The 26067-nt window shown below is 36.3% G+C and overlaps 1 protein-coding gene across 2 annotated transcripts in view; it reads right to left on the reverse strand.

Annotated features, from left to right (window-relative positions):
• Positions 1–2132: 2132 nt before the first annotated feature.
• The window catches only part of LOC105039309 (calcium-transporting ATPase 5, plasma membrane-type), a 56979-nt gene continuing 33044 nt past the window's right edge, over positions 2133–26067 (reverse strand). The window contains exons 10-36 of one of the 2 annotated variants that reach the window (XM_029262781.2): positions 21576–21646; positions 21402–21485; positions 21239–21316; positions 20636–20707; positions 18696–18779; positions 18518–18600; positions 18316–18424; positions 18176–18231; positions 17977–18019; positions 17815–17898; positions 17074–17211; positions 12763–12828; positions 12584–12682; positions 11833–11943; positions 11594–11761; positions 10780–10839; positions 10265–10426; positions 8905–9021; positions 8722–8820; positions 8487–8624; positions 8009–8109; positions 4732–4777; positions 4493–4627; positions 3612–3719; positions 3423–3514; positions 2662–2756; positions 2133–2579 (exon numbers count right to left, since the gene is read on the reverse strand). In XM_029262781.2, coding sequence (XP_029118614.1) covers positions 2536–2579; positions 2662–2756; positions 3423–3514; positions 3612–3719; positions 4493–4627; positions 4732–4777; positions 8009–8109; positions 8487–8624; positions 8722–8820; positions 8905–9021; positions 10265–10426; positions 10780–10839; positions 11594–11761; positions 11833–11943; positions 12584–12682; positions 12763–12828; positions 17074–17211; positions 17815–17898; positions 17977–18019; positions 18176–18231; positions 18316–18424; positions 18518–18600; positions 18696–18779; positions 20636–20707; positions 21239–21316; positions 21402–21485; positions 21576–21646 — 2543 coding nt within the window. In that variant the 3' untranslated portion in view covers positions 2133–2535. Of the gene's footprint in view, positions 2580–2661; positions 2757–3422; positions 3515–3611; positions 3720–4492; positions 4628–4731; positions 4778–8008; positions 8110–8486; positions 8625–8721; positions 8821–8904; positions 9022–10264; positions 10427–10779; positions 10840–11593; positions 11762–11832; positions 11944–12583; positions 12683–12762; positions 12829–17073; positions 17212–17814; positions 18020–18175; positions 18232–18315; positions 18425–18517; positions 18601–18695; positions 18780–20635; positions 20708–21238; positions 21317–21401; positions 21486–21575; positions 21647–26067 lie in introns of both variants that reach the window. The other variant, XM_073245653.1, reaches the window with a different exon arrangement.

Below are 26067 nucleotides of genomic sequence, written 5' to 3' on the forward strand. Positions count from 1 at the left end.
GGGATAAGGTTCTTTGCGAGTGAACTGTATAGATATAAAAAGTGTGACCAAGAGAAATGTGGTAAAGATGAAAGATTGTGGTCTAGATCCATGGGCAAGAAAACGTAATTCTACCACCAGAAGCTAACATGGGGCAAAAATATTAACAAACTTTAGATGTATTGATGTTGGATAAGCTTAATAATGAAACTGATGTTAGAAATGTTGTTATAGTCTATGCAGATATATACGCTTCTTTAATTACTGGATCTTCAATATTGGTTTTCTTCTGTGCTTGTGCCAAGGGAGATTGATTTATTCCCTTTTGAGGAAAGCATTATTTTGTTGGCTAATGATTTAGGTTATGTTGTTGTTCATACTGAGGCCATCAAAATTAAGATGTTGGCCAAATGGAGTTGTGTAGCTTGAGCACTGATATAATGCCTCTAAGATGCACACAAAATTAATTTTACTTGGGTGTTTAGTTCGTAATCTGAATTGGAATAAGAATGGATTGAAATGAAAATTAGAGTCATATCCTCCGAAGCTTTTGATTCGTGATCGAAATGAAAAAAAGGAGATTTCAATTCTCGTGGTAGAGTTGGGATTGTATTTTAAGATGGATAGAATCCTTTTTCTTCCTATCTGAAATTAGAATTAGAATTAGAATGAAATTTTTTCTAACCAAATGGTTAAAATGAAAGCCATTCTTCTCTATTCCCGGTCCAGCCCTCAGCTTCTCCAACCAAACTCTCTCTTAATGCATTAGATTTATGGATGATAGTTTGCACTTTTGAGAAATGCAGCAATACATTCCGGTTATACAGGAACACGAATGTAGTTAATATTGTACGAACTTCGGCACCCTAGAGATCCTTGTGACGTTGGTATGCGCCGGGAACCTGTGCAGGGAGCAGAAAATGGTGCACCCATCGGTGGCTTTAATTGGGCCCCGCAGCCAAATGGGCGACTAGATCTTGCTGAGCAAGTGTGTTTTCTGGTTTACTGGAGAAAGGTTCGCATTTGAAATTCAGGGCCACAGGTGGTATGTGTTTGGCTTGTTTGATGGGATGAGAAGTGAGAGGGTGATGGTCGGTGCGACTAGAAGACAGGCGAAGCCACCACCATTTCGGCATCAAGACAAGGCCTCATCTCTTTCTTCTTCTCCTCTGACCTCTCTTCTCCTTTTCTCTGCCACCCTCGGTGGATCCCAATGAACGGTTGATGAGATTGGGGTTTGGAATAAGAAAAAGATTAACAATTTAACCAATATTTGATTATGGATTAAAATGTTGAATAAAATAAATCTCAAAGGAGCAATCATAGATTTTACACACTATTTGGAGTAAACGTAATCCATGACTAATCTCAAGAGAGGTTTTGTAATTTATTCTAAAAATTAAATATGAAGCATCATAAGGAGAAGAATGGTTATCTTGAAAATGATAATAATATACTGCCAGTTCTGATATCTAAATCTTCTATTGAAAAATGAAAGATCTAAGAGACTGCTAGACATAGCTTCTTCTTCTTTTTTTTTTCTCCTAATGTTTTTCTAAAAATCTAAGATATGAAGTAGATTGAACCATGAAAAACTTTTGCTTTCCTACATTATTCGTAAAATCTTCGGCTCTTGGTTGTAAAGCATTTTTTGCTTTCAGGAAAGGAGTGAAAATAAAAACAAAGGAATGATAGAAATTTTGTGCAAGTGCCATCTTCAACATCAATCAATATATGGTATTTCAATAATTCAAAGGGAAACAAAAACACAAAATTCGATCCATTTAACCGCATATGCTTAGATGCAAATATTGTTTCACATTACAATAACAAAAGCAGCTCTTCAAGATTTCCTAGTAAAGGTAGTCTTATGATAAGAGGCATTAAAGAGACCAAGGATAACTTCAGATGCTCTGGATTCCATTGCACTCGGATGATATTTCACGTTAAAAGGTGATTTAGCCATCCCCGAAATTTCAGGGATAGTGGATTCCATGGCCCATAATATTAACCCAGCATCCAAATAGGTCCATAATTCCCGTATTAGAAAAACCTGCCAAACCTTTGCATGAATCGATTAGTCTAGCTCTAGTTACATAAAGTTTGTTGCCTTTCCTGCATCCATTGAATGGTCTGATCTGACAAGATGTATATGCTCGCAAAGTGTTATATTGAAATATAATTCTTACAAATTAACATACTCGAACGTAAGTCAAACAAAATTGACTTCATCCTATACTCTCAAATGAATGGTGCAAAGACTAGCCATTTAATATTCTGAAAGATCAGGACAATCTGAGTAATTAAAGTACAAAAGGTCAATCAGTTGGAGTGGAGCAATCTATAACGAAGCGTCAAAACCCAATGCATGCTTGGACGATCAGACATTCAGAACAAATTTTAGTGTGAACGTTCCAACCACTGAATCCTTTCTGTATTGATGTTGAAAAACAAATACCTGCAAGAGCCTCACTAGATCGATGGAAACATGTACAAATTCATCATGTATGACTTACCCCTATATATGAATTTCCAGCTTCAATTGAAAATCCACTCTTACAGCCTATTGGTGGAGTCCCCAGGCACCATGGCTTCACCATCTGCAATACAGAATTATGTACAAGTTAACATTTTTTTTAAACCAGCCACGGATGAGGACTATTCTTGAGATAGAGATTGAACCTTGCTTTTTCCGCCAGCTAAACAAGTTCATAAAAATGTCTCCAAATGGCATTCTTGGAACAGGGAGGAGTTTCCCAAGAGCAGCCAGAGGCCAGCTGAATGATGAGCAACAAAACTAGGTCACAACTATTGACAATACGAAAACCACGTGCTTAAAAGGAAAAAAGAAAAATCTAGGCCAAGACCTAGAGAAACATGGGTGTGCATTTAAGAGAAATTAAAAGTAACACATCATATTCATTGCAGTAAATGTAGCTGTTTTTCAAATTTTCTAGTAAAAAAATCCTTTGAAAACTAAGGCACTCACAACCATCTATTTAGATATCACATGTGCTACAACAGGTGGTGTTAAAACAATGTAATCTAAGAAACCAACATTTGGGCTTTCAAAGATTTTATTATCACATGTTGGACACAAATAAAGACAGTTTGCTAAGTGGTAAAATTGAGCGATGGTTATGTCGCTCCATTGTGACTAGGAGTCACGAGTTTGAAACATAAAAACAGCCTTTAAAGCACAAAGATTTTACTATCACATTTTGGACACAAATAAAGACAGTTTGATAAATGGTAAAATTGAACAATGATTATGTTGCTCCATTGTGACCAAGGGGAGTCACGAGTTTGAAACATAGAAACAGCCTCTGTACACGTAAAGCAACATTTCATCCTCTCCATATCTCGCAATAGTGGGAGCCTCATGCACTGGGGCATCCTTTTTAAAGGCATTATCTAATAGCTGAGAGAATAACACAATATACCTTATAAGACCAATGGCAAGTGAAACTAGCCACAACTTCCAGTTGAGCTTCACAGTTGATGTAAACTTCCCTAAAAACTCGATAATCAAGAACTGTAGCAGGGGAAAATCATGTAAACAGTTAACATCATAAAAGGCAGGAGAAAGACTGCATGTGGTAGCAGAAATATTAAGTTCTTTCCCCTTTTACCTGAAACAGAGCTGTAATTCCTATTATTCCCATAAAGAGATGGTTTCTGGTTACTCCGCTGAACACATTAATTTCATCCGGTTTCCGAGCATTGAACTCATTAAATATCTGAGAGCAAGGAAAATCATTGAAACATCTGTTAGAGAACCTTATGTATGGCAACCATGGTATACATAAGAAGTTACTATTATGGTGGAGCTGAGTCCTTTAGGTCCTGTTTGGATGCCCAAACCAACAATCTGGAGACAAGTCTCCACAAAACTGAATCTTTAAGGCACGCACACAAGGAAAAATTGATGGCATAAGTGGCCCTTGTGGACCATAAAATCCTGAAAAAATGAGGACACTGGATTCTCTCTGAGAGGCAATTTCTGGTATTCTGATTTTTCAAGGGAGTTTTGGGGGCCAAAGTTCTCTTGATGGGAAAGACATCCTCTCTCCTACGATATCTTCCCAGCTAACTTCTTCCTGGCCCCCACTACATATGGTATAATCCATGAATAGCTTGTCGGAGCATCCAAATAGGCCCTTAAATGAAAAACTAAGAACAATTATTCCATACAAGCTGCAGCAATTTCAGCACATTCTGATTTTTTTTTCCCCAAAAAAACATCAGTTTACACGTCTAAACTTGCTGACATGGAAGAGGTTAGTCTTTTATTAAGTAAGAAACTTGGAATGATTATTTCATAAAAGCTGTAGTAACTTCAGCACACCTCTAGTTTGGACAAATGAACACGAATGTGTGAACCAGATCAAATATACTGGAGAGAGCGACAATGTTTTCAAGACATGATATAGCAGAAAAAGTTTCAGGAGACAAAATTAAAACTACAATTAATGTTGTATTGAACAGTTTGTGTAAAGGTGATGCAACTTACCTGACATAGGACAAATGTATTAAAAATGAATGTATTTTTCACTTTGTCTGCATGCTCTCGGCTGTCGTGCTTCAAACGCAAAATACTCCTCCCATCAAAGTTAAGTACCAGGAGGATCGTCACTTGATATAAAGCCTGCAACAACATTCCCAACCATTATTAGCAATCAGTCCAGAAAAGTAAACAAAACCTCCAAAAGTGTAGTGAAGATTGCATAAGCATAAAGTATAAAAGCACACCTGTACTATCAAATTTCTCCACATGACATTTGTAATTAGAGGTTCCCTAAGGAAATAGATAGTATTTCATCAGCATCATTCATGTAAATCCATTTCAGGATATAATACATCAAATAACAAATGGGCAGTTTGAGAAATCCTTGAATGCTTCGAAGGAAATTTAACAACCAAAACCGCGACCATAGATAGTTCGGCTCTCCCATGTAAATTTAGCCAAATAAACAATGAGAAGTCTTTATCATGGCCAAAATAGATATAAATAAAAAAAAGGCTTAAGTTGGTAGATACTTCAAGATCAAAAGGCAGTAAACCAGCCCATCAGAAATTTTTGAAATTGTGCTATTATGGCTCGATGTTAAGGATAAAACTGCAAATAACATATAACATATTAATTAGAAACCAAACTATGGTGGCTTCATTTTGTGTGATATATCAAGATGCTACCACACATAAATAAATTTCAGCAAAGCATATACATATATGCCTTACTATCCTGGTACTTCCTCATTTAGATATGATATCTATAGGCCCTACCTAGATCTCAACTTACAATCATATAGGATGAAAATATTCACTAAATAACCTGAAAGATTGTATCCGGCAAACAGAGCTCTTTAAAAGATGGGATTAGGCATGCCGATGATATCTATTACATAAATGGTGGCTTCTTAGGATTGACAACTACTGTGAATATTACATATATAAACTGGACTAGTAAGAAATTTGTTAATACCATAATCCATTAAGATGCAGTACCAAGAGTTAGCAGTTTGGCATCAAGTATGGATGATAGTTCATACATCTAGTTGATATATCCTCATCACAATCAATTCATAGCACAATATCATTTACATGAAATCTAACGAAACAGAAAAAAATGACAGCATGACATATACCATAGCAAATTTGTATGCTTAAAACAGTCTCAAAATTCAAACGTAGCTATCAAGATTCATGTTCAAAAAACCACCACCTAAATATCAAAATTTTAGCGGCTAATCAAGGCCTGTAGGTATAATCTTTTCTTTTCTTTTCTTTTTGATGTAAGGCCTGTAAATATGCTACATTCGGACAGATCTGAGGCATGCTTATTAAGCAAGCAGGCCAACACTTCTATCGAACAAAGCACTTTTCTAGTTAAGGCATAAATCTTGTATTATTAATTCTGAACAAGAAGATTCCTAGGAACAAGAGAAAAGTAAACAACATCAGAAGTTCAGAACCAACAGACCCATCACGGTTATATGGTGCTAGTTATCCATTTCTCCTATCAATCAGCCCAGGCTCATGTCGTCCATCAATCAATAGCCATACAGCTAGAACAACTAAAAAGTATAAGATATGACATCTGTGTCTCTGCCGTAAAAAGATAGCTCTCCAATTATAAAAGAAGTCACTACCTGAATTATGTCCAAAATGGAGGAGACAACACAACTACGATCTCTCTGATAAATCATTAATTTTGTGTAGCTTGAGCATAAGAAACTTTGAACAGCTCTATTTCTATGCAAGTCAAAATCCTAGATAGTTCTGTCAAATACAGAAACAAGGTAACACAGAATCCTGAGTCACTGTGAGCCAAACAGCACTTCCTTGCATTGAATGGACTATTTGACAAAAGTTACAAGCAGATAGTATCTACATACATCCTCAAACCACCAAGACATTCCAATTACTTCAAGTCAGCTATACATATCTTTTCCTGCATTTCTAAATCTAGCCATTATATGTACGATATTCTTCCTATTAATAAAGCACGGATTTCTCTGTGTGAAACAAATAAGTGCCACCAGGGGTCATAAAATTGGCAAAACTAAGCATGGAAATATAAAAGGCAGTTCTTCTTAGGTAAGGCGAAACCCTATATTCAACAGATGTGGGAATAAACTACTCAAGAACCTCATGCGGCACCAATCAAACACTTCTAACGAATTAGTACCTCTTCTGTAAATATGTCAAAACTGGTTAAAAAATATGATTAATATCCATTTGACACTCCTATAGATATTGGCTAGACTATGCATGAGAAACTTCGAATAGACCACTACTTTAGGCAAAGGCATTCTGAAAAGAAAATCAAACGTCATATTCATACCATTAGATATGTTTCTTTTCAAATAACACATTACTCATAACAACGATTTAAGTCATAGAAGTATAAGCAAAGCAAATATCATCAATGATCACCCAACCAACAAAACACAACTATTTTTGAGAGTTTTGAAATCTCACTCCCCCTCTTCCTGAGGTTAATTTCCAAAGTCAACATAAATAACATCATTTTCTCTCTACATACTAATGCTTTTCTCAGTTACAAAAATGATTGTCTGACAGGAAAGCGATGTTATGAAGGACTGTTCAAACTATTTAATGTATCAATACAAATTTTAGATTCATATCATCATAAATATTTTCACTATGTATTCGGACTTAATAAAAAGGACCTAAGTTCCCAATATCAAGTTTGTGCAATGTGCATCCCAAGGTGGTGGTGGAAAAATAGATAGCAGATCAAAAACCTGAGGACCTACTTGGATGCTTAACTTCTCATCTATCATGTGATCTCCTCTACAAACAAGGATGGATGAGAAACTAGGTGGCAGGACAAAGAAGTTCGAATTATCAAGGAGTTCATGGATCTCATAATATTAAGATTTTCGAGATACTACATCTTGTTTCAGATGGAATCTGCTATGCCAATAGGGCCTCTAGAGAAATGGCCTCCACCAATTCCTCACACTTGTCTCCTCCTTACCCTCTAGTGATCCACTTGACCATGTCAAAAATATCAAAAAATATTATGTGATCAAGCACACAAGCAAGCCCTAAATCAAATGAAATTTAAACAACCATCTTCGTTATGCATACAGCTCCTTGCTCATCCTAAATGGAAAGGTACCAGATTGATGTGGAAATGACTGTACATTTTCAGCCTACAAACAAATTAATGAATGGTATATACAAAACACTAACAGATCTCTTTCTTAGCTATATTAAGATAGCTCACTGTTCTCCATTGTCTTTATCAATTTATGCACGTGTTGGATGTCATATATTCATAACTGAATGAAGCTACACTAGTTCGACCATCAGCATCTTGCTCAAAATATTCCCTGCTAATGAAACTAACGTGATGATTACATGCTTATAACAGACAGGCAGAACAAAACTGGTATTAGGATTTAACCAGCCAGGTGGCAGACTACTTCAGTACATTGCAGACATCAAATTTCTCAATAATTCTTGTATATATTAATAAAATGGAAACATTTGCAACCTTCGACCAACAGGAGATCTGTCCATGAGGCGGTCTGTTGGTGGTTCTGTCGCCAATGCAAGCGCTCCAAGTGTGTCCATGATGAGATTGACCCAAAGGAGCTGTTCAGACAAGGATGAAGCCATACAAATTGGTGAAGTAGCACATGAAGAGTACAACACAGTTTTTTTTGGGAGCGCATCATGTTTATATTCAACACCTCTGAGTTCTATTTGGCAGGTAATATCATTGAAAATGAAAGTCAAAATTGCTGTTCTCTTTTTTATCAGTACAAACAAAGTAGCAACCTCACATGCATTTTTTTGGCAAACAAGCAGCAGGTTTGTTGTTTGACTAAGCATGTCATGTTAGACTATCTAGCTGGCTAGATCTCATTTTAGTTTTGGTTCAAGTCTTCTAATTCAAAACAAGTCTTCTAATTCAAAACAAGTCTTCTGATCCACAACCAACAAAGTCTGCAAAGATTTTCTTATCTAACCTGGACAGTATTCAAAGGAACATCACCAGATGAAACCGCAGCAACAACATTAATTACAAGCGCTGCAACATTGACAGTGAGCTGGAACTGGATAAATTTCTGAATATTTGCATATACAGAACGACCCCAGCGGACAACCTATATAGAAAAAGAAGAAGAAGAAGAAAGAGAAATAACATACCCCGCTTCCATCTAGCAGCTAAAACAAAGCTAAGGCCATAATTTTAACATATACCTTCACAACTGATGCAAAATTGTCATCTAGTATAATGATGTCTGAGCTTTCTTTAGCTACTTCTGTTCCCTGAATGCCCATTGCAAGACCAATATCTGCCTGAAAACCAAAAATGAGGTTGAACAAGCAATCCCATACACTGTATTATAGCTTCACCACATGAGAGAAGATATAATTGAAGACCTCATGCAATGCAGGAGCATCATTACTGCCATCTCCTGTGACGGCAACTACATGACCTAGATTCTTTAGTGCCTGTACAAGGAGAAGCTTGTCACTGGGGGCAGACCTTCCCATCACCTGTAAAAGAATTTTCAAATTTAAATCAATTGCTGCTATCCAGATTATTTTTCTACGACGTCAAAAATACATGGATCAAATGGGAATTGAAGTGCAAACAACAACACTTAAAAGTTAAAACAAAGCAGGGAGGATTAAGTGCCTGAAATAGTGAATGCATGTGCAGAAAGCTTCTTAAGCTTACAAGCACATGTTGTATAATGTATAGATTCATCTTATGAATACCATATTCGCAGATATCTTTATAATACATTAGTTTATCACTCATCAGTAACTAGATTTTAGAATATGGCATATAGTTAGAACATTAATTGATTTCAAATTTTCTTGGTTGCAGTAATAACATAATTCAGAAGTATGCGAAACTTTACAAGATAAAGTATATGGTCAGAAGCAGAAGCAAGATTAGTTATAAATTAATTGAATTTATTTTTCTTTTTGTCATATTCATGTGATCATTTACAAAAACACCAAGCTCTGAAGAAATTTTAACGGTGATGTCAAAAAAGCACAAGCAAGATCATGGAGAAAGTATGACCCCTTGGATGCAGCGACCAAGGCATTAAATGAATGAGTGTGAGTGACTCAGAGAAAAAGAGAGTGTGAGAAACAGAGAGAGAGACACAGAGAAATGGCTGAGACAATTCCACCACATAGTTTCTATATTCTTATTAACAGTGCTCATCACATTAAACTGCCAGGGTTCAGGAGGATTAGATATTATATCCATGCCAGAGTAACAAAGAAACTTCATAATAACCAAAACCCATAATAAGAGAAAATACAACTTTCAGGATGCGTATTAGTAAAAGCCTAAAATGCTTCGTAAAACAAATATAAAAATCTATCTGAAGTCAAGAGAAATGGGCAAAATGATACAGTGATAGTTTTCCATTAATCAACAAAGAAAAAAAAAGGCTAGAGATCTTGTTAAAAATAACTCACTATAGAAAGGAGGGAATCTGTACACCCGTTCTAACCAAATTAAATTTTGAAATTGAAAGATGAATAATACATATTAGTATTTTACCATGTGCTGCAATACTCCAAGTCAAAAATTTTAAGTGACAGGTTGACAAGAATAGATTCTAGCTTTCTTTGTATATATATGATAGCAATCATTATTTTGATATAAATTCCTTTGAAGTGTCTAAAAGATTAATGCCCTTCTGATATTTGACAAAATCAGAATGAAAGAAGTGGTGTTGCTTAAATATACAAAAGAAGACTATTGTTGTCTTACAGTTATTTTCTCAGCAATTCTTTCCCTTTCTGGACCAGTCTTGGCACGAAATACTCTTCCCTCTATAATAGTGGGCTCTGAAGCATTTGCATCTGTAAGTATCCCACACTCTAGAGCTATAGCTTTAGCTGTATGAAGATTGTCCCCGGTGACCATGCGTACCTACTTGTTCAAAATGATTTATCAAAGTTAAATGATATGTTAAAGCATGTCTAGAGAACACATCCCTCATAGATGGTTAAAAATTTACTGAATGGATAATAATAGCATATCTTATTTGAAGCTCACTTCAAAATGGAAGTTGGTCTTTTTTTTTTCTTCTTTTTAGAAAAAATAAAACACTCATGCAATGACTGATTGATCAGTAAGTTAAACAAGCAATTATCTATGCCAAGCCACTTTCACAGTTGATTTTGATGTCAAATTCATTGAGGTCAAAGATTCCCAACTCCCAAGGTAACTCAACAACTATAAAATGCTTTTGTTTTATGCCCAATTTAGTTACAGAAGAGTACCTTGACGCCTGCATGAGTGCATAGCTCTACAGCATCTTTGACCCCAGGTCGACAAGGATCCTGAAAGTCTATAAATTCAGTACCAAAATGAAGGACAACATCAACATAAAATAAACATAATAAAAAGAAATGAGATGCAATGCATTAAAAAGCTCAGCTGTTATATCACGCTAAGAAGACACCTGTTAGGACTCCAATAATGAAATGATGGAACGTCATTAACATGAGAAATTACCTTGATGGATGTTATTTGAACTCCATTGGTCTGTTATCTTATCTTACCACAAATCACCAAAAAAACAGAGCCCCCCCACACTCCCCCCCCCCCCCCCACACAAAAAAAAAAAAAAGAAAAAAAAACAAATATGTTAATTGATGAATGCTGGTACCATTCAATCTAAATTCCTTTTGAATCAGGCTGATACAATACAGGCTTTATTACTCAGATGACTTAGAGGGAAAATAGTACTACTGCACTCCGAGCAGTGACTTAGGTTATTTGCATGTCAAACTAGGGAACAACTGTAAAATTTACCAAGCATGTTAAAAAGGGCCCATGCATAACAAAATTATCAAGAAGCATTATATTTGGCCTAAACAAACTCTATAACATTCACATTTTCCAATACACTGTAATTACTCATTCCTTCTCATTTCCATAGTGGAAGTAACATTGAGTATTTAGTCTCCAACAAAAGTGAATAGGAAGCAAAGAGCTTCATCAAGAGTCATCTAAGAAAATATGAGAACATTGAATAGAGAAAATTTTCAGTAACAAACTAGATTACTGTCAGTTACATGTCTCACCACATACCTTTATGCCAACAATACCAAGTAGAATCAGGTCATCCTCAGGCAACTGCCAGTTGACTCTCTGTTCCTCATTTGGAACTTTTTCCAAGTCATATGTTTTGTAAGCAAAAGCAACACATCGAAGGCTAACTGCTGCCATATCTTCAATCGATTTCTTAAATGCATCAGCCTGTAATAATACGATAGATCAGAAACTTCTTCCTTGGTAAGGATGGAAGAAAGACATAAAGAGAGCTTTACCTTGTCTGAGGTCATTGGCTGCACCAAACCATCTGCATCAAGCCAGTGTGAGCATGTGCCAAGAACAATTTCAGCAGCGCCTTTCCAATGTACATGAACTTCAGAACCTCCCTGCAATTACAAGCAGGCAAGAACCAAAATGCACGATCAAGATCATGATAATCATACAACATTCTTAAGAAAAATACTACAAAAGCAAGCATGAAAAGAGAAAGATATCAGATAACTGACACTGCATATGTCTGAGTACTCTAGGAAGTCTATTTATTAAGTTACCAACACTGCATATTTGAAGCAAGCATTTTTGAGCTTTACATGTTGCATAGATAAGTAATTATAATGTTGGTGTATGTAATTAAAATTTACGTGCCCAGCAAACCAGCAGTAGCCAAGAATGGATTTTTAACTAATACAATGTCTTAAAGGGGCACATGGCTTACAAAGATTGTTCTCTGGATACGTTCTCACTAGTTTATAGCTAACACCAATGATACATGGCCTAAAGAAACTGCTGCTACAAGTACATAAGACACATGGTCTGATAATTCATATAGCACAGAATTATGCAAAACTATTATCATAGCGAACAAACCCATATTTCAAAACCACATGTTAGTTGCATTCGTATATCAAAATATAAAAAATTTAAATCTTGCCAAAGAAAAGAAAAAAATATCAAGGCTTGTTCTTGTTTTCAGCAAGTATAGTAATACAGCTTCTAAAATGTTACATCATTACAGTATGTGATTACCACATGCACTGCAACAGCACCACGCTTTTTCTCAGAATTGAAGGGGAAGACGTGAAGAATTGAAGATTTCGATCTTGCATCATCAAACTTCATGCCAAGCTATAGAAGATCATCACCATGATTAGAAATTAGAAAAGAAATAAGATAAACAAAACAGCATAAACAACATGATTTAGTACCTTGACTGCCCAAGAAAGGATAGCCTTTTCAGTAGGTGACCCAGTAACCTCAATAGTCCCACCACTCTATTAATATTAAAAGCTTTCAGTTATTATAGAATAGAAGAAAAATTTTGTTTGTTTCACAGTTCACAATATTTATAAAAAAAAGCCAAAAAAACTGAGTAAAAACATAATACGAGATATTTAACATTCAAGCATTTTGGCAAATATGGAAGTGCTCACATGTTGATGAAGCATTACCAAGAAATGTTCCCAAAACATACAGTCATCACTACTTCATGCACAAAGGCAGCAAAATAAAAAATATAAGAATTTTGCAAGTACAAACATAATATGTGAAATGCAGAGGTCAATTCTCGACCATTAGCATAGAAAAAGACTCTTAGGTACCTGGCAATCATCTCTAATTTATATTACTAAAACAGAAACTCTTAGGATAGGAACCTTATTTAACTCCACTTCGATATTTTGATATAAGTGCCACTTATGAGAGGTTCCGGCCAGAAATAACTATGCACTTTCTTTTCTTTTCAAGTTCATTGTGTTTGTTGTTTCTTTTTCAATAGCAGCTTCGCCTCCTTTTTTTCTCCCTTTTGTTCCTAAATTTTCATTCTATTATCTTTTTCATTCTTCTTCACTCCATACATAGGGGGTATGCATCACTTGTTCTAAAATATGCCTTATCTTACATATGAATGCCTGCAAATAAGCATAAACCACTGCATTCATATATATCTTGAGTCAACCAGCAACTGTTACTTGCAAATGAAAAATAATTCCAGAATGATTTATTTCCCCTTGCTTAGAAAAGAAAGCCATCTCCCTTGCATTTTTCGATAAGAGTATTTTCACCCACAACCAAGGTCTGCTGAAGATCTCCTTACTTATGATAACATGCAGCAGAGTTACCCAAGACCCAGCAGCATAAAAATCCCTCAACCAGTTACTACATAGCTATGTGGAAAAAATCCCTACATATCCAGCCCCCACACTCACCTCATTCTTTCAAAGAGAACCAGACAAATCATACTCCTTCCCCCCAAATAAAAACTGGAGGTCCCTAAATTTCCTAAATTTCTGCATCACAAAAGTTTTAGCACATATTTTGAATTGTTTCTAAATAAGATAGTTACAGCAGAATCCGACCAAGTTAGGAGTTCAAAAGAAAAACAGACCAGCCAGTCGCTTTCCCCTAATGTCTTCCTGACAATGAATTATGGATGGACTTGGCGATAGATTACTTGCTTCCAACAATGACAAAAGCAATAATAAAAAGGCCTAGGCCATCATGTCACCAAAAATTTCACCTAGTACAATTATATCAACTCCTTTCCTTCTCATCATTTTTAAATGGTGACCATTCAGCCTTCCAAAATCAACTCAGTTATTTCTCTTCACCTACAATCTATTCTTTTTTCTTTTAACCTCATCCATGATGCACCCATACCACCATGAAAAGTTAACACTCCATGCAAGTAACAACCGTCTCTCAGTTGCCATTCTCTCTTACACAAATTACATATGTAATGTATAATACCCTTCCTTTCATAGAAAATATACAGCTATAGAATCAGTTAGTTGTTTGTTTATTGTTGTTTTCATCCGTTTTTGTATTTTGATGAACAAAAGTTTGAAAACTTTGAATAACCTTTTTAATACTCTTATCCTTCTTATTGGTAGAGCAGCAGAATTGTGTGTCTTTCAGATTGTAGCATTGATTATTTCGAAGTAGCTCAAAGTCTAAAAGATAAATCTCCACTCAATTGTAAACAATATGCATAAGATATCAAGGTTTTAAATCCCATGAGACGGAGTTGTCCCGATTTTCTCATGGAACAGGATGCGCCGCCGTCCCTCCCTACCCTGACACTTGGGACAACTGATGCCTCAAGATGTCCTGATTAGGATGCTAAAATATTAGCGGGACACCCTATCTCGACACATGGGATGGTACTCCATCCTGGTGTCCCGTGGGACGTCCTGTTGGAATCTAAATCCTTGCATAAAATCATATATAATGTATTATTGAAAATAATTTTCTTTGCTTTCAATGAGATGATTTCAAATAATTTTTATTATTTTATAGGATTATTTTTGATATATGAATTATGTTAGTCTCTCATTGGGAAAGATCCTACCTCTGCCCTTGCCTTGACTAGTTCTTAGATTCACAAGGCTACAAAATCTTCAAGTTCTTCTTAATCATCCATTAAGACAACCTTTAAAGCACACCTGGTCAAGTATCACACATGCAGGACCAACCTAGCGCTCACCGTAGCTAGGAATTTGAGGACACCACCAACACCTCAGAGCAAAGAGGGCCCATATTATAGTTAGAAGCATCATATGTTATACACTATGACTACAACATCAACAATTTATTTAAGTCAAATGCCAGGTTTAAAATATTAGGACCTAACACCATACCATTTTTATTAGAATGGTGCAGTACTAGAATGGTATAATACCAATATCAACAATTGATGCCAAAATTGCAACTTCAAGAAAATGGAAAAACCATCAATACCAACTGGCACAGCCAATACACTATACTACAGGTATATATTGGTACCGACTAGTATAGTTGGAACCTACAAGCACAGCTGGTTTCGATATCTCGGCACCTGTGCTGGTGGCAGTTTTGTGTCAGAATGGCACGGCATCAATCATATCATCCCACTACAACAGTTTTTGAAACATGGTCAGATGGCCTTGCGTGATTCCGGGATTTTCAACACTTATTTGTAACTTTGATGCCGAGTCCTTTGCTGGCTAGGGTGCTTTCCAATGATTGGTCAATAAGTTGTTTGGCACCAGATGGTCAATACCATGCCACAAGGACATGGTTGATCCATGGGGCAATTCAGTTGTGTGTGATGGTGGTTCATTGGCTCCATGCGCATAAACATAATACAGATGAATAAGAGATTGGTCAGTAAGATGTTTAAGGTGGCTGATTATTTTGATGCACTAACATTGTGCATGTGCTAGGTTGTGCGCATGAGAAGGGCCTTCAGCTAGGAACAGATAAAGATTAGGGGGTGGAAACAAGTTTCTTTAATGATTCAAAATAGATGTGGAATAGAAATAACATTCAAAGTGGCCTTAAATATGAAAGCTTAGCATATGAAGAACCATATAGCCAATCCCAATAGTTGGGACAAAGCAGATAGCTATGATCATGGAAATCGAAGTAAACCAATACAAGAGAGCGGTCCACATCCAAGAAAGGGTAGGATTTGTTAGCTTTGGACAACATGTATGTGGTAGCCAACAATTAAGGAAACAAACAAGGAATGGGCCGAATATGCTTGACATGTTCCTAAGCAAAAAAAAAAAAAAGGCTAATTGCATATGGATCAATTGTTTTTGTTCTAAAAGTCTTACACTATCATGCGTTTCAGAAAGCTTGCACCCACGTACTCTAAATTCCAATTGTTGGAAACAGCTGCCTCCTAGGGCCCTATCCTTTCAACTGCTAGCTCGAAGCCTTCAAACTAGCCAATCAGGTGTGGAGAACATCAAATATGATACGGCCATGAAAAAGAAGATTTGACTATGCTCATTAAGGAAAATTTCGTTGTTCCACCTGAGAATCATGATCGGCCCTCATCTTTATATATTGTAGTCAAGACTTGAAGGTAACTCTTGTCCACTAGCCCTACCCAAATAAAAATAAAAAAAGATCTCTTCTAAACAAGTAACTGCTTCCATACAGTTCCTAAGCAGATGCAGCAGATTCTAGGGGTGTGCATGTGTGAAATCCTTGTTCAAAATATATGTTTATTTAGAACTTTGTATTAGCATGGCTTAACAAGTATAACTAGATTCAAAGTGACCGATATATTTGAGGGCATTTTTTATGACCAATGCTGTAAGCGTTCAAGTGCAAAGGGCTGGACAAAGAAAATAGAAGGCCGCATAAGTTTGAAGAATCAAGGGAGGCCGCTGATCCAACATCTTAAGATTTTTAAGTGATGGATTCCAATGTCCCCAGAAACTCAAGTATGGGGGATCAATGGCTTACCACCATTTCTCCACCAGTTTCTTCACATCCTCTACTTAGGATTAGAGAGGTTGGTTAAGCAATCAAACGAGCTTAAAAAGTATATGTTGTATCTTAGAGCACCCTGGAATCCAAAAAGCCTGATACCATCTCTACTTTCATGACAAACAATTTTAGGTTACACATCAAAATCAAAAAGAAGAAAAAAAAATACAGAACTATGATTCAAAAATTGTTCATCTTCATCATGGTCACACACATAACAAATCAATTTGTGGTTAGAGAGTTTCAACCGTGTTTACCTCTGGCTCAAACACATTGCCCGTTGTATTCTGTGCAATTCCTTCAATTAAAAGAGATATTGCAGTAGAAGACATCGATTCAATATTGTCTGGAGGATCTATCTTCTTCCCACCAACGTATGCCTCCACGATAGTCATCTAGAACATGAATTAAAAACATTTAAAATTAAAATATAAACAATTCAAATACTTTGGCAAAAGAAAATGGGAAAGTTCTACTTCTGCAAAATGAGCTCATCATATTAAAAGAGAGAACTTGACACCCGGTCCGTTTGTTGACTACCATTTTATGTGCAGCCCATACACACTTTGCATTTTATATTAGCCCTGTATACAGTTAGGCCAGTGTCTTGCACATACTAATGCCTGTTTTGCACACATTTGCAGCTGTTTCTGTACGATGTTATCTGCTTTGCACACAGTTAACACTGAAGTGCGTATATTAATATCAATTGAAATAAAGGAGCAGGAATAAAATTCAATCAACAGGGAAAGTCGTTAGATGAAGGACAATTTTTCAGTTAGCCCATTAAAAGCCAAGCTACAATATCTAGAATTTTTTACATCTACTTGTGACTTATGCCAAGGAGCAGGAATGGAATTCTGTCAAAAGGGATTGATTGTAAAATGGGAGGAGCAGGTGTCAGTTACCCCTATTAAAAGCCAAATAACAACAGTTACACATTTCTGCATCTACTTTTATGTGTGCATATACAGCAAACTGTAACCATGAAGGCATACCTGATTCAGGGTCAAAGTTCCAGTCTTATCACTGCAAATTGTCGTAGCTGACCCCATAGTTTCACATGCTGAAAGCCGACGTACCTGTAGCCCAATCATTTTAACACCATCAGAGATACATGTGAGGAAACATTTGTAATAGGGTCTAAGAAAGAGATATACCAGAGCCTTGTCAGCCATCATCTTTCGCATTGAGTATGCCAGGCTGAAATAAACAAAATAAATATCAGGGTATTGAAAGAAAACAGGAAATTAAATAATCAATATCAGATAAAAATAATTACAGAAACAATGCATACTTACATCAAGGTAACAACTAAATAATCAATATCAAATGATTACAGAGACTATGCATACTTACGTCAAGGTGACAGCCAATGGAAGCCCCTCAGGTACCGCAACAACCACAATAGTCACCTAGTTATATTTTGTTTCCGGGAAAGACCTTAGAAAAATTTATAAAAAATACAAACCGGCAAAATCTGAAGTATGAGTACATACTGCATCTGTCAAGATCTTAATGGCTCCGTTCACCGCAGACTTTACACTTGTCTGTCCCTTTATAAATTGCACAGAACCATCAGGGTTCTTAGAATGTCCGGTAAAGTATCTGAAAAATATGTTTATAAAAGACAATACTGTAAGTCTTTAACTCTTCAAAATATAAACATTGTTATAGTTTACATGAGTAATAGTAACCTACCTAACCAAAAGGACTACAAGAACCACAACAGCTACACCGAGCCCTACAATGCCAATGAAAGTAGCAACACCATTCAAGCGTACCTGTTGGAGAACAAGCCACCCATGAAAAGTCAAACATAGCAAGTTGTTTAATGCAATACAATTCAAAAAATATATCATCAAAATAAGAAACAAACCTGCAAAGGAGTTTCTTCACCAGTATCCTCTGAAATACTGGCCATCAACAACCCCCATTCAGTATTGATCCCAACAGCAGTTACCTGAATAAAATTAAAAATAAGCCACAAGGTCAAGCAACTACCAAACTTAAAAAAAAACTAAAAGTTCCCTACATAATTTTTCTAGTACTAACAGAGTATCCTTATTTGTCGATTGTCACGAACACCTATGTTGGTGTTGGTTCCTAATCAAAGCCAAGTCCTCCAAAAATTAGTATTTGCATTCCTTCTCTTTTCTAGTCATCTTGTACCCTTCAAACTAAATCTCTATTCACTATGTTGAATCTTCTTTCCCCTTCAACATACAGATGGACATCTATCTCCTATGGATCTCATCCATTTCCCGAAGTACTCTCTCCATATCCATTTTCAATTTTTCTCTCTTTTCTTAAACGATAAACAAATGGTACCAGCAATATTATATCAACATCCATATGCATTCAAAACAAACATGTAGACAGAATTTTTGTAGTACCCCCCCACCCCCCCAACCAAAACAACAAAAACCAAAAGGGTGTTCTTTTGATTTTCTTTAAAGAAACACCCTATCTTTACATTCCTATGAATTAATCTAATATTATTGTTCAATTATTTTTCTCCATCTCGCCATCATTAATCTGTCATGTAAGATACTAGAAGCCACTTAATGGCCACCTTAAGACAAACTAACAAATACACCCACTTAATTCCTACCAATTTTTCCCTTTTTTTTCATTACCATCTATCATTCTCTCCCTTTCACTACTTCCACGACCACCTTGCTGGCTCAGCTGTACTCAGCTGTCATTCTCTACATACGCCCACAAAAGGACTTGAGCCTGGCTTTCCATTTTCATCAAGGTCTGCCTCCAGATCCTTTGCTGCCGTTGCTCTTCTATTCTTGAACTACAATTGCTGAATGTAGCAAACTGAGTTGATCATCTCCCTTGGTGTTCCCATAAACCTAGGGTCTTGTCCAGTTAAGCCACAGCTACCCAAGCTGGAGCTTCAATCAGACTTCAGCCATGTCTGTGCAGTACAAATACTAAAAGGCATGAACAAGAACCACTCAGACATGTGCTCAATGGGGTAGGGAATTTGTCACTAGAGGGACTAATCCAACCACCATTCGTGTTGGCAACGCCTCAGGGTGGCATGTCTTGGATGCCAACATAAAATATGCCTGGATGATGAGACACGTGGTGAAGCATGTTAGTGGAGGAGGAGCAACCTGCTTTTACTCTGTTGTGTTCTTTTCTGCTCACTCATGTACACTGGAGAAGCTCTCTCTTTATGCCTTCTCTTTTTACTAATAAAGGAAATCCTTTTGGTTTGATTGGTGTTTTCCTTTCGCATCTTAGGTTTTACTCATTTATGATATGTGCACTTTGCTGCCTTGCAATCAGACATCAGAGGGTATATCTTTAGTGAGTTTTGCCCATTTGAATCCCTTTAGTTCTTACCAAAATCTCTACAAACTGGGAACATGAGTGGGTGGTATCCTTTCAATTAGTCATAGAATAGGTAAAATAGTCAATATAAGCCTGGTTAAAATGCAATGATGCAAGGAGATCAGGACAGTAAACAAGAATTGCCTACCTTACTGGTGGGCTGATTTACAAAAGAAAATGAGTAACATAGCCCCAGAATATAACAGTCTAATGAAGAATCTCCCTTTATTTGTACGTGCAATTTGACAATACATACATTGTACTCTATCTATAAAATTCCTTCATCTTAAGATTATTTGAACAATTAATGTAACAACTTGCTAATAATCTAATGGGCACAATTAATAGAGTCAAGATGTTGACAGCAAGATAGTGTCCAGCCAAGTGTTTAACACATGAAACTCCAAGTTCATATACAGCTAGTGGAAACCTGTTTAGGCTATCAATCAATCAAAAAAAAGCACTCACCAACATATTACCATAACCATCAGCAACTTTGCATCCAGACATCAAAAATGGTGCCTTCTGATCCTTGTGGATCTAAAATAAAACATCATAAGATTTCAGCACATCTTATAAGTGTAACAAAAAGGCTCTTGGAACAAGAGAGAGATTTACAAATTTAAATTTCGTTTTGAATTGTGCAAGAACTCCCAATAGCTGTTCATGGACATGAAATTGAATATTTTAAATGAAAATAGTGAAGGTAAGAGGTTATGTATGTAAAAATTTTATCTTTGTTAATGTTAAACTACAACAGTGGGGCTTTTATCAACAATTTCTTAGAAATTTACAAACTAATAGTTTTCATGCAACATTCTATAGAATGAAAAAAATTCAGGGGATTTTGGCTTTTATTTTGCAAGGTGTAAGTGAAAATCCCTTCACACGCTAAAAGCATGTGCAGGATTATATCACAAAATATTAATAAATAGGGGGTTCAATGTAAAAAGGTTGAAAGAATGCCAACATATGAAGACAAGTGAGTTTGGGTTTTATTGATAATTAATTGTGTCACTATTAGATAAAACTAACATAATTATGATAGAAATGAGAATGACAGAAACTCACAACTTTGCTCTCCCCCGTCATACTGGATTCATCGATTGCAAGAGAATGACCACTGATTAAAATGCCATCTCCAGGGACCTAGAACACAGGTTGCAAATGGCCAGTTCACAATAAGTGCAGTTCAAAAGATTAATTAAACCAGAGTTGCTCAACACATGCCTACCTGATCGCCAATTTTGAGAGGAACGACGTCACCAACTACAAGATCATATATTGAGACCTCAATTCTCCTACCACCTCTAACTACCTGAATATCATAAAGTACAGATACAAGAAGGGAAATAAATAAAAGATTGAATAAAGGTCGAGCAACTTTTCCTGCAGTGGTAGAACGCACCTCTAGATGTATGTTTTGCTTCTCCTCATTCAGATTTTGGAATTGGACTGATTGCCTATAATCACTGATTGCTAACAGGAGGGACAAAAAAAATTCAAGCAAATGTAAATAAATGCAGCTTGCCTAACAAGAAGAAATTTTCAGCATTTTGCTCATAGAAAGCTCTATTTACCTGTTAAAAGAAAGAAAGAAAAATACGATATTAGAGAGGATGATGCAGAATTTTACATTAAATGTGTTATGACAAAATTCTGCTTAAAAATCCAGAGGTAATAAGCCAGAAGTCATACAAAACCACTGAGAATTCACAATTACCAACTTTGAAACAAAAAAAAAAAAGGCAAAAAGCAAAGAACTGCACGATCCTCTCTCAATAGAGTGGCAACACTTCATCCCAAACAAATCCTCAAAATAATTGAAACATGCACCCTACCAAGAAGTTGATGATGATATTCATTACGTGGCGACTATTATCTCTAAATATTTGATTTACTTTCCAATGAATTTGGTATGCATTTTCTCCTCAAGATGACTCAAATTGAATGCTTGCAACTAAAAGGAAACAATGCAATAAAATCCCTGTGAACAAAAAAAGTCAATTTTTTCCTGATTGACCAAAATTGTCAAGGTCAATTATATACACATTGCTAAAAAGTGGATATGACTGTACAAACAGATGTTGAAACCACTAACCAAGTACATAGAATAGCCCAAGCCCTTGTTTATTTCTCAATCATACTATGCATAAAATCAATAAAAATATGCTAAAGACTTCATTTACATCCACTAATTTGTTGCCTACCATCTGCACCAGCCTCCACCACTCATAAATTGGTTTCATTGCAAAAGTTGAAAAAATCATATATCAATTCTCATTCTCATCATTTCAATAATGATCTTTGATTACTAGCTCTTAAAAGTGCAAGCTTCCTAGTTGCAGACCGGTATGTGGAATTCCCATGCATACAAGCAGAAACAAGTTAGATAATGATGCATCACAAGGAAGAAGAAGATTAAAAAATAGTCTCAAACATGGTATGCCACACCATCCCAAATCAGATGGTATGGGATGTACCATACCGTACTGTCCTATCCCTAAACCAAGATAGTTCGACTGTTCAACATGAAAAATAAATGCTCCAACCGCTTCGAAATGACTGGTTTGGGCTCTGGACGGAGCCCATTATGGCATTCAGTCACATCTAGTGCACGTCCTCATGTGCCACATGTAGGAACCCCCCAAAAAAAATGGCACTCAAGCATCATGCGCATGATAATGTCACGCCCCGAACCCAGCATCCAAGTCGGATACATGATGGCCACATACTCCCTAAGGTAAACCCTAAAGAATATGCAAGACCTATAAAATTCCTTACAACCTCGGCATCCCATGAATACTATCGATCTTAATTCATAATAAATAATTCTACATTAACAAATATCAATCTTGTATAATTTACAGAACTCGATCATCCAACTGTTACTAATGATGCTTTATCTAATCGATCCTTTTTTATCAAGATCCCAACCATAGCCAAGTACAAGCATCCTGTAACTCTGAAAAAGAAAAAAAATGGAGAGCGAGCTTTACAGTCCAGTAAAAATCTCTGCACATCCACACCAATATTATAATATAATTTGAAAGTAGCAATAAGCATCAAGCACCAAATCTCATATCACATATCCAGAATAGCTCAAATAATTATATAATCCATTATCAAATATATGTCTTGTCAAAAAAGATGTCACCATATGTCAACAAGTGAATCCTTTTATTCAGTATTAAGTCTCATGTCTTGTCATTTGTTCTCCTTATCACAATTTCAAATTTCTTATTCTTTTTCGTTCTGACTTTGAACTAACCAAGATCACGCCTCGATCTTTGTCGGATCAAATTTTCATGATCTTTCTCGGATCAAATTCCCATGCATAAGCCCGTGGGGGCTGTCCCAGGCATAAGCTCATAGCAAGCTATTCTACCATCTTTATCGGATAGAATTCCCATGCGTAAGTCCATGGAGGCTGTTCCACATGACGAGACCAATCCAAACCATATCCTTTCCATCTGATTATGACATGTTGATCTCATTAAATCAATTTCAGCTTACAATGTGATCAACATAAGTACATCATACCCATATAATCTTACCATCAATCGCTAATACACATATATAGTGACGACAACTCTGGAACAGGTTTTATCGGTTCACAACTAGAATGTCCAAATCAATAATATAATCTCAACACATCCTCGATCAACCATTAGCACAAGAAATAGCAAAAGCTTGTTAGATTCCTATTTTAAAGCTCTAATATCCAAAGTACTCTTAAATCTAATTCTCATATCTAACTTAATTCAAGGTGAAATAAATATGAAATTTGGGTTATACCTCGATTTAAGAGCCACGGTGTAGAACCTCATGCTAGACTTCTTCTTAGTCAGATGACTGCACTCGTCCACAAATCAAAGTGAGACCTGTATAGGAACAAGATCGATCGACAACAGCACTGAGGGCACGAATCAATTAGAATGGTGCAACCTAATCCATTAAGTCAAGAAACCGATAACCCATCTAAGGAAGGATAGTAGATATGGGGTTACCAATTATGGGTTTCAGGATGGTCAACAATATTCGGGATGAAGGCCAACACAATAAGTTCTTATAGCAATGCCAGTTCGGGACCTTCAACTGAAACCCACTCATGGTCCATAGAGAAAAATTAAAGATCCTCCATTAGTCCCCCCCCCCTCCACAGGCGCACATAGAGAGAATCAAAGTGAGAGAGAACACATAGAAGGAAACATAGAATCTAGTCTTCTTCCTTTTTTTTTATGAATCCCTAAATCCAACAAGACAGAAAAAAAAGGTAGAAATTGAAAGGTAGAGAGAGAAAAGAGGAGAGAATAAATCTCTCTCTCTCCCTTGTCTTCTTCAAACAAGGGACTGCCCCCTCCTTCCCCCTTTCCCTCTCAAACATGGCAGTAGAAGAGTCCAAAGCCGGCAACCCTCAGCAATGCTTGGTGATAGTAGGGCGATGACCCCTACGAAGGCCTCCAACCAACAATGATCGATAAAGAAAACAAGTAGAAAAACAGGGAAGACCCATTTCTCTACCCAATCCGGCAATTTGCTGGCTTGAATCAAGGCAAAGATGGTGGCCCATCAACCAGAAAAGAAAGGAAAGAAGAGCTAAGGTTGTTACCTCAACTCCGACGAGGTCTCACAGCTGAATCCGGCGGTGAAACTCCAAGCAATCCTCATGAAAACCATTCTCTATTTTAGGGATTTCAAAGTAGACACTAGAGGAGAGGAAAGGGGTCTTCTTATAGATGGATCGGAGATCCATGGAGGGAAAGTCAGCGGCCATGAGAGTTCTCTGCTAGATGAACTTGAAGAAGAAAGGCAGCTCCAATTGGGAGTTTTTTTTTTTTTGTTTCCTCTTCTCCAACTCTTCCCGACTCACATGCAATCCAATGAGTTCTTCCTGTTTTGGGCCAAGTAACTCGGTCCAAAAGAGCCGGGCTTTACAAAGAATAAAGCCCCATGAGGGCTTTGAGAACCCACAAGAGGTTCTCAGTAGCCATAGACCTTTTCTATTTAAAAAAAATGAAATAGCCCAAACCTAGGCCATTTCAATGGATTTCAACTTGGGATCTCACTGAAATCAGGTAATGTAGCTCCTCACTTATTTTGTCTTTTTTTAAAAAAAAAAATTCAGGCCAAAAATTGGCAAAAATTTAAAAAACATAGGGAGAAGCCATCTTAAATTTTTGTATTTTGGTGTCATTTAATGATATGTTGTAGATCTAAAGAAGATCAAAACTATGACACCAAAATTATAAGTTTTTATTGCATCTGTAATTTTTGAATAAAAAACATATTTTCAAACTAAAAAATTGAAAAAATTATAAAATTTAAAAAATCATTGCCAAATCAGAACAATTCTTCCACTCTCGATAAAAAATTCATGCCATTTTATTGTGCTTTGGGCACAATCACATAATAGTCACATAGGCCCAAATTTAAATAAAATCAACAAAAAATAGCCTTCCATGCATGCCCATGTGTCACACCCCATAACCAACAACCAATTCAACCACGCAACACGGCCACATGAACCATAAAGTGAAGCCCTAGAAATCGTGCAAGGCCTATAAGATGACTCCACTACTCAAAATCCTGGTTAAACCCATCCGAAATTGTGTCCTATAGCTCTGAAAAAAATGATTGTGAGCTTTATAGCCCACTAAGAATCTCCCACACTCATACCAGTATGAATATAAAATATTTTTTAACAAATATATATAACTAATAGAAAAATAATAAGATTCATACATCATCAATTTGATAATTGAATAAAATCATCACAATTCTGTCAAACACATCATATATCACCAATCAGTCATTCTATTTAGCAATCATTCAGTGAGATTACTTATCATTAATTGGTTAACACGGTTCTAATCTTGACAATATTATCATTTCAGCAC

Source organism: Elaeis guineensis, chromosome 1, assembly GCF_000442705.2.
Source record: "Elaeis guineensis isolate ETL-2024a chromosome 1, EG11, whole genome shotgun sequence".
Classification (NCBI taxonomy): domain Eukaryota; kingdom Viridiplantae; phylum Streptophyta; class Magnoliopsida; order Arecales; family Arecaceae; genus Elaeis; species Elaeis guineensis.